Source organism: Anopheles gambiae, chromosome X (assembly GCF_943734735.2).
Source record: "Anopheles gambiae chromosome X, idAnoGambNW_F1_1, whole genome shotgun sequence".
In the NCBI taxonomy this organism is placed as follows: domain Eukaryota; kingdom Metazoa; phylum Arthropoda; class Insecta; order Diptera; family Culicidae; genus Anopheles; species Anopheles gambiae.
Genome location: NC_064600.1, coordinates 10091716 through 10101552, shown reverse-complemented (window position 1 = coordinate 10101552; position 9837 = coordinate 10091716). Strand labels below are relative to the sequence as shown.

The 9837-nt window shown below is 44.8% G+C and overlaps 1 protein-coding gene across 1 annotated transcript; it reads left to right on the top strand.

Moving 5' to 3' along the window:
* The first annotated feature begins 2938 nt into the window (after window positions 1–2938).
* Window positions 2939–7301, top strand: LOC3289711 (B-cell CLL/lymphoma 7 protein family member A). The gene is made up of 3 exons (XM_003436983.2): window positions 2939–3922; window positions 4018–4800; window positions 5717–7301. Exons 2-3 carry the CDS (start codon window positions 4266–4268, stop codon window positions 5833–5835), a joined length of 654 nt encoding a protein of 217 aa, XP_003437031.1. The 5' UTR covers window positions 2939–3922; window positions 4018–4265; the 3' UTR covers window positions 5836–7301.
* The last annotated feature ends 2536 nt before the right edge of the window (window positions 7302–9837 follow it).

The window sequence follows — 9837 nt, the reverse complement described above, 5'->3', positions numbered from 1 at the left end:
CAAAACTTAAAATATATTTTTTTAGTGCTTTACCAAATGTTCACAGCAAAATGGCTCTAATAGTGTTGAGAACTGTATATTAAAAGTGTAACATTTTTCATTCATAATTTTTATATGACCCATAACAAGATAAAGTAGTTTTCATTTGAATAAAAACCGTTACAACACACCTGTCATCATAATTTTACAAAATGCGTTACGGCAAAAAATCAAAATTTCATAAAATGGTCTCTATTGAGAAGTTATTCCTGAGATCTCCAAATTTCTGAGTTTTTTTTAATATATCATATTCTTGGAAAAAAATTGCTTTTGTAATACAGGTGTCCCCGAGATACGACTGTATTTGGGACCGAAGAAATCCCAAATAGCCAGAATTGCTTAAGCAGCTCATTTTGGCACGCTAAAGATCGCTGCTCTAATTCGCCTTTTGCAGTAGATAAACAGCATCAAAGTTCCAGGCGGTCCTTCTAAATAGCGCCTAAGCAGCTTCCTTAAGCTACGGTGCCGGGGATTATTTTTCTTTGTGTTTTATTTTCAAGCAAGCGTCATCGATGAAATAAACAACAGGATTTGTTTTGTTTGTGTACATGTGTATATTTTTCAATCCTTAATATTCATAAATTACACGAAACGTATCACAATTTACTGTACAATAACAATCACTTCCTTCAAAATCCCTTCTTCAAAGAACTAATCTAACTTGTACAGCAGCAATGAGATGATTGGCGGCGTCTGTCTTTGACATTTTGACAAGACCCACCTTGTACCGATGTCATGCATTAAAAAGCTATAAAGTTCCACCAAGTTCAGTACCCTTTCTTAACAAGCCTTCAAGTTCCATCATGAACCCTACGCATAGTGCTAATCAGCCGCAAAGTTCCAAAGAGTACCATGTGCCTGTTAAAAAGCTCCATAGTTCCGCAAAGTACCGTCTATCTCTTAATCAGCCACAAAGTACGACATCGGAACGATTTTTCGTTAAACAGCCCTAAATCAGCTATAAAGTACGAGCTGGCTATTTGGGATGTACCAAAGCAAAGCTTAAGAGTTGAAGAGTCGGAATCTATGATATCGTGTATAGCATTTAAAATAGTGTTCGATAATGTATTAATTTTACTCCAAATGCTGTTTACACGATATAGATATTCAAGATTAGGAAGTTGTGGAATCTTCGGAAATGCATGTGTAACGGTTATCTGCACAGCAATTCGAAAAAAAAAACATTAATTTCTGACAACTTTTGACTGTCAAAATCAAAATCGTCATACCTGCAAATCGTCGTAACTCGAGGGGGTCGTAGCTCGGGGAAAGCCTGTATCCATGTTCTATGATACTCCTCAGCACGCTATCCCAAATAGCCCGAATTGCTTAATCAGCTCATTTTGGCACGCTAAAGATCGCTGCTTGAATTCGCCTTTTGCAGTAGATAAACAGCATCAAAGTTCTATGCGGGTCTTTCAAACAGCGCCTAAGCAGCTTTCTTATGCCACGGTGCCAGGGATTATTTTTCTTTGTGTTTTATTTTCAAGCAAGCGTCATCGATGAAATAAACAACAAGATTTTTTTCGTTTAAACACATATGTATATTTTTAATTTCTTTGTATTGATGAATTACACACAAATTTACACAATTTACTGATAATTCACAATCACTTCACTCAATATTCATTCTTCAATTAACGAATAGCTAGCTTGTGCAGCAGCAATGAGATGATTGCCGGCGTTAGTCTTTGACACTTTGACTAGAGCCACCTTGAACCGATGTCATGCATTAAAAAGCTATAAAGTTCCACCAAGTTCAGAACCGTTTCTTAACAAGCCTTCAAGTTCCATCATGAACCCTACACATAGTGCTAATCAGCCGCAAAGTTCCAAAGAGTACCATGTGCCTGTTAAAAAGCTCCATAGTTCCGCAAAGTACCGTCTATCTCTTAATCAGCCACAAAGTACGACATCGGAACGAATTTTCGTTAAACAGCCCTAAATCAGCTATAAAGTACGAGCTGGCTATTTAGGTATGTCACTTTGTATTGAACTGTCAGGAAACGGTCAGAACTTCGTCGCATGCGATTTTGCCGCAAGCTTTTGTATAAGATTTGGGCAGCACACGAATCTACAGCATACAGCAATGCGGCAAACTTAAAATCATTTGATATTGTCTCATCGTCGCATGCGATTTTATTTCAGATGTCAACTGTGTATCATCATATCAAATAATGATTATCTTTATAAAAAAAAACAACAATATCTCATAATAATACCTTAAAAAGCTAAAAAATGAGAATTGCATGCAGCAATTTTCTGATCATTACCTCATGTCTCAACAGCACGGATAAACGGACAGCCGGATAAAAGGTATCCGTATTAACGGCGCTCCACTGTGCATTGTAAAGAGACTGAATTTAAACATGTATTGTGAGTTTTTTTTTTTGGTTTTTTTGTCTTTCTACCAAGTAGAGTCATAATGTAACGGGTTTTATTCAAATGGAAACTCCTTTACCTTTTTAATTGTTCGTAGAAAAAATCTGAAAAAATTATGTTAGTCGTGTTACCATTCTCAAAACCTTTAGAGCCATTTTGCTGTAAAAATTGGATAAAGTATTGAAATTTTTTGTTTTTTTTTTCTCCAAAAAATCGTGTTAACTTTGAAATGGTTATATGCATGGGTTTGAAAATTTGAATTGAACTATCCAGATTTCTTCATAATATTGCATCGGTATTACGCATTCAAAAGTGATAAGCTTCCAAAGTCGCTGGCTACGCGGGTAGCCTGGAATGTGATGTTTTTTTTTTTTGGTTGCCAGTGGCAGGGTTAAATGTCACTACAGAAACAGCTCGACGCAGCTCGGCGTTCGCTGGAACGCTCCTGCACCCCCGGGTATAAACCGGGGCTTGCTGCTCGATGCGATTTGTTGCTCTCTTTTCATTCGCTCACTGTCACACAACAACCATTGCGGTCTCGCTCTCTTTCTCTCTCTCTCTTCCACCGTGGAAAAGAGAGTGAGAGAGAAGCTCAGCATAGGAGAAAATGGAGCAAAAGAAAAGGTTTGACAGCGTATCGTACAGCCCCTGCCCGAGCTGTTTGCATTTCCCTCATCCCTGGTCCTTCACTCTTTCTCACACACTCTCTCTCTCTCGCTCTTCCTTTGCCTCATCCTCCACTTTCCTGCGCGCAGCCGTGTGTCCCTTGGTGCGATCCGCTTCAACAAACGGCGTCCGAATGTTGTGTGTGTCTCCGTCGCGAAATCTCCATCTTTGAAACTGGCTGCGGTCCGCCATCGTTGCACATATCGCGGCGTTCCTAGCTTAGGCCACCCCGGTAGTTCGCGCGTGTGTGTGTGTGTGTGCGTTTGTGGGGCACTGGTGTTTTTACTCCCCCCCCATCCCTTTCCTGCTGTGTGAAACCGTGTGAGGACAAGCCATCGCCCGTTCGCCCGGCCCTCCTCCTTTTCCGACGGCACGGCGTTACCGTGACGATTCTTTTCTCCTCCTCCCCCTTCCCTTCCTCACCCCCGCCGTGTGCGTGCGTGTGTGTGCTCAAGTCCTCGCGCGTGCAGATGGCTTCCCCCGACGCCGCCCCCGGCCAGCGAAGGTTGTGAGAGGAGCGGACAGGAAGGCTCGTCAGGACAGCCCCTTCTAGCCCTGCCAATTACGGTCCCTTCCACCCCATCCTACTTCTCCGCCGCATCATCGAGCAACAAACGCCTCCCCCCAAGAGCCACGATCAAAACCGCTCGCCCTCAAACACGTAGAAAGGAAACCGTTGCAGCAGCCTCGTCGAACAAAACTCACATCAACAATCAATCGCAGGAGCAAGGTCCTGCGGGCGTGTGCACGGGAAAGGAGGGAAGCGTCGTAACAACGGGCAGCAAGGCAATCCGTCGGCAGCGGGCTCAGTGGGTCCGGCAGCGGGTAGAAATAGGTAAACAAATGCGTAACATCTCCCCCGTCCCCCATCTTTCCACCCACCTCCCTCCTCCACCGCTGTATATAACCGTTGGTTTCGTCTCTTCGTAGGCACCCCCGCACGGTCGTAGGAAAAAGGACATGAAAGTACAAAGGCAGCGCGCAGTTTGCCGTACGTGTGTATTAGAAAATTAAAAAGGCAAGAAAAGGAAACGTCCACACCAGTAAGAAGGGGTAAAAGTGCACGAAAGTCACACGCAGAAGGCAAGCGAGCACAGTGTGTCGGACCACAAAACCACAACCACACTCAAACCACCCACCCATCCACAACGGCGGCGGCAACACTGACGACGAGGCGGATGGTGGGCGTGGTGGTGAAGGAGAAGGGCAGCAGCGGCAGCAGCAGCACCGGCTCGACCATGTCGCGCAGCGTGCGGGCGGAGACGCGCGCGAGCAAGAAGGATGACGTGAAGAAGCTGATGCTGTCGATGGACCGCGTCCGGCACTGGGAGAAGAAGTGGGTCACGATCGGGGAGACGTCGATGAAGATCTACAAATGGGTGCCGATCTCGACCAACGACAAGAAGAAACCGGCGGCGGCTGGCGGTGGAGTTGGCACTGGGGCTGCCGCGATTGGTGGGCCGCCCGGGTCGACCGGCGGCTCGACGGCGACGGTACCCGGCACCGGCAAAACGGCCGAATCGAACGGAGCGCCCGGTGGCGGCGGTGCACCGGGAGCCGGCGGGCAGGTGAACGGTGGCGGCGGCGCGAACGGTAACAGCAACAGCAGCGAAAACAAGGAAAACAACCGGAAGCAGCTGCCCCAGCCGCCGCCGGCCGGTACGGACTCCAACTCCAACTCCAACTTCGGGCTGGCGGAAGACTCCAACACCTGTACGTCTCGTAGGCATTTTGCACACTCGTGGGCAGGGATCCGACTCCGGTTTTTGTGCTAGTCCGAGTTCCGCCCGGAGTCGGAGTCGTGCGGAGTCGTTCGAAGTTACCTGGAGTCCTTTGGGGGTCGGAGTTGCCTGGAGTCAGAGTCATTCGGAGTCATCCAGAGTCGATGAGGCATTCATTTCGTTGTGTTTTTTTTGTTTTTTGTTTTTGACTTTTTGCGTGCACTTCGTATACAGGTCATTGTTTCGAAGGTCGACACGGGCCGACTCCTGAAGTCTCCAACTCCAATCGATTCCGGACTACTCTGAATGACTCCGTACGACTCCGACTCGGAACAACTCCAGTCGACTCTGGACGTCTCGGGATGACTCCAGACGACTCCGGATGACTCCAGACGACTTCGGGCGACTCTGGACGACCCCAAATGACTCCAGACTACCCAGACAACTTTGGACGAATTCGACTTTGAACGACTCCAATCAATTCCGAACTACTCTGAAGAACTCCGAATGACTCCGACGCCGAACGACTCCGAACAATTCCAGCCGACTCCGAACAACTCCAGACGACTCCGGACGACTCCAATCGATTCAGGACTACTCTGAATGCCTCCGGATGACTCTGGACGACTCGGGATGACTCCAGACAACTCGGGATGACTCCAGACAACTCGGGATGACTCCAACTTCGAATAACTCCGTAGGACTCTGAACGACTACGGGCGATTCCGAACGACTCCGGATAATGCTATACGGACCTACCTTCCAGAGTCGATTCCGAAATGATCGCAGTCGACTCCGGATTTATGTCAACTTTACCCATCACAACTTTGCAGAAAAGGGAAATGACGCCGCTTTGTGCCGCTTTACTAATACTCCCGTTGTTTATTGTCCTCCCCGTTTCTCGACAGGCTTTTCCATCGTGAGCGATTCCCAGGGCGCCACCGACTTCGTGTCGAACATGTTTTCGGAGGATTCCAACTCGCAGGGCAGCGACAGTGCGCAACCGAAGCGAGTCAAGAGGGAGTAGAGAGCCCTTGGTGACGGGTGACGCCGCCCGACTCAACCCCCAAAACGCTCGACGCCCTAGGACAAAACAATTATATCCCCTCCCGCCTCCCGAGGACACCACGGTTGTCTGTTCGCTCCCCGTCATCACCACGCATATCCGCATGGTTCTCGGCACGGTGTCCAACCTTTGCTCCTGCCACAGCGCACCGACGCCATATATCAATCGTGGCGTGTATGTGTGTGTAATTGTGTTGGACAGGAGCAGGATTACCAAAACAAACGCGAAACTGCATTCAAGAAACCGATGAACCACAGAGAGAAAAGGCACATCTCTCTCTCTCTCTCTCTCACACACACACACACACAAAACACCGATTACGATGTACAAAGAGAAGCAGCCTGCCACGGGGGACCGGCCTGCTAAAACCCGCTGCAAGACGACACACCTTTTCGTGGTGGGGAGCGGTTGGAGGGCAGAGCAGAGGGACGAGACTGGAGACAGTTTATAATATTATTAGCTCGTAAGGACCGCCGGATAATAGGATAGGTTGTTTTTTTTTTCGTTTTTCGACTGCCTTTGTTTTAAGTTCACGATTTCGTTCGTTTTTCCTTCTTTCTTTCTTTTTGCTGTGTGTAGTTTTAATTTCATTTTCTCGACCCTACGACACGCTCTTTTGCTACCCCCATCCCGTTTCTGTACTATTCCTCCTTCTCTTAACGCCGTTAGTTATAGTGTAAGGCTTAATTGTGTAAATGGACCTTCTTTTTTTTTTTTACTTTTGCTTGTGGGGCGCGCGCCGTTGGAGTGTGCGTTCGTTTTTTTTTTAGGCGTTTTGTAAAAGAGCGGGTAATTGTGGAGCATGATGCGCGAGATGTAAACCCGGACATGATGAATGTGCAACAAACGAAATCACGCTAAACTGCACACAGAAGACAACACACACAAACACATTATTACATTAACCATTTCTTCTAAGACAGTCCCCTCCCCGCGCCTTGAATTACAAAGGGCAAATGAAATGACATTGGCAGGCAATGCGGTAGCGTTTTTCGAAGTACGGAAGCGCCTACGAGTTGGAGAGAGTTTTGTCAGATGTACTTGATTGACGGTGGTAGTAGTAGTAGTAGTGATGCGGTGTATAGTGGCCAGGTCCCCAGGTAGGGGACAACAAAGCGGAGGGGGCATTCGGCAAAAAAGGGGATGAACACCACCCCACACGTCGTTAAGGTGGGAATGGCCAGAATCGTCAGCCAAAAGATGCATTTATACTCTTTCCTCCACCCCCCCCCCCCCCCGCCCTTCTTTCAATACCCCCGTTGCAGAGGGCACACTTCAGGTATCTCCCCCCCCCCTCCCTCCAACCCCCTGTGGCGCCTGGTTCATATACCTAACGAGATACGGCAATTCCTGCATTGGACTTAAAAAAAAACAAACAAACAAACAAATAAATCTCTCCCCCTTGTCGTAATGACGCCGATATGGAAGAAGAGCACTTTGTGTCGGGATTTTCTTTTCCACCGGGATGACATGAACCTACAGCAACGGTCGCGCAAAAGTTCGGCCCGCGGGCCAAAAGCTAACCTTACAAGACGGGAAGAATCAATCACTATAGAAATTGCACTAAATTTTTCTACGCTAATTCCTGCAATATTTCCTACGCTGCACATTGTCTACCGAGTATGGTTTGTCGATTGATACTGGAATTGTATCGGATACATGCCGATACACCCGAACCAGGCCTAAGTATTGTTCCGAATCCGAATCCGGAATAGTTCCTGATACTATTCTCAGAAATAATTGAAATCGGCAGCTATTTCTGGAACAGTATGGGTTCATGATCTGTTCCAAGACCTGCATGGGATCATAATTAATTCCAGAACCGGTGTGGGTACATGATAGGCTCCAGGATAGGTATGGGTTCATATCGATTTCAGAACCGGTATAGGTTCAGTATATAGCAGTTCTTGAATCAGAATATGCAATGTATTCGAGCCAGGACCAGTATTAGTGTTGGGTAAATCTTATTCAGATTCACGAATCGGAAGAAATCTTTTAAATGATTGAATGAATCAGAATCTCGGTTGGAAAGCTTCATAAATCTCATAGATTCACGAATCTCTAAGGACGTGGCTTGAACTCAATAACGGGATCGTGCAAATTCAATATCTTGGACACCATACATCTCTAGACTGATGAATCTCTGGAGATGGATTCATAAATCTTTATAAATTCATATTCATCTCTTAAAGATATGTGAATCTTTCTTGCTTTATGAATCTTTGGAGACTCGCAAGTCGCTATATATTTAGGATTACTTGGAGATTTATGAATCTTTAGAGATTGGAGATTTGAATCACTCATCGTTTCAGAATCATTCGAATGAATCTCAACGAAATATTCATGAACCCTTACCAGTATGGGTTTGGTTTTAGGTCACTTAAGGGGTCGTCATAAGTATCTCAAGTAATTGGGTTAAGAGGCCATTAATTTCAGCGTACTCTTAGGAGGGACATTTATTTGCGCAGCCCTGTAACCTAGTGAAATGAACTAGTTCACATAAAATTTACTGTATTTTTTTTTTATTATCGTATTATCGATAGACGGATTAATTATTGCAGGGGGTTTTCAGGAGTTCTCATAATTTTGGGACACATCTTCAAAAATTTATAAATCTATAAGATTCATAAATCCTTTAAAATTCATATTTCTCCATGGGATTCATCATACTTTAGAGATGTATGCTTTTCAAAATATTTGCCCCTGCAAATATCAAATATCAAAAGAATTTGCCTAATCCCACCAAAACATACCCGTGGGTTCAAGCCTCGCGTCTCCTCGAAATGAAACTATTTATTCGGTTGCGTGGTACTTGCCAAGAAATCTCGAAAGTCTGTATAGGCTGACATGACCACGCCAAGAAGAAGAATAATGAGAGGCTCAAGCTCTATGAATCATTGAAGATTTATTAATCCCTTGAGATTCATAAATGCCTAGCAATTTGTGAGTCTTTCCAGATATATGATTCTTTCGAAGTGCATGAACCTTTCCATCCGAGATTCAGATTCATCGGATCATTCCAAAGGTTCAATCAGCTTCATCTGATCAGATGAATCTGAATCAGATTTACCCAACACTACTTCTTACGCCATTCCTGCACGATTGAAGCTTTATGGGCTGGAGCTGAGTCCTGTTGAAAGCAAAACACTGCAAAACACCAAGTTATTGGTTAAGTTTACTTCATAGCAACGCTTTCATCAGTTTTCTCTAATATCTTGAATAGCTCTCTAATCTCTGGCGGCTCCTTGAAGATTCAACTACGAGCGATTTCACTGTATAAACAAACACGAAAAGTCTTGCGAATGTCCGACCAACAGTCCGACTTTTTTGCTTGGATCAGTGCCGATTGGTAAATAGAAAAATTATTGAATTATGAACAAGAGTTAACTCGACACTCGTTTGTCCTCTGAGCTCTCTTGGGCTAAATCCCTCGTAATAAAAGGCTCGGAGTAAAGCTAAATTTTCTAAATCATATCAAACCACGGGCCAGGAGTATGCAGTTGTTTTTGGCACATAAATCATTATACATTTTTAGAAACAAAGTAATTGTTGCTTTGAACTTTTGAACATCAAAGTGAGAGCCACTCCTCTCTTGCTGCAAAAATAAAAATAAAATATTGGGAATATTCTAAGAATGGTACAAAACCCTTTAGAGCTAAAAAATTCTCGAGGCTAACATGCATTCAGTAACTATTAAAATGCATTACGAACAAGTAATATTCGTTCCAAAGTTCAAATGAAGATGACCATTGTCATGTAAAAGCAATGTACGTGTTAACATACAGAAAATTTAACCTCGAGTTCGACCATATTGATTAGTGCGTCAGTCCATGTTACAATAATTCAATTTCGTAGAGTTCAACGGCATGAAATGCCATACTAAAAGATGTTCAGTAATTTGTACAGTAATTAGCTGCCCTATTTGGAAAACTGGAATTTATCAGTCTATTACTTTTCGGTGTA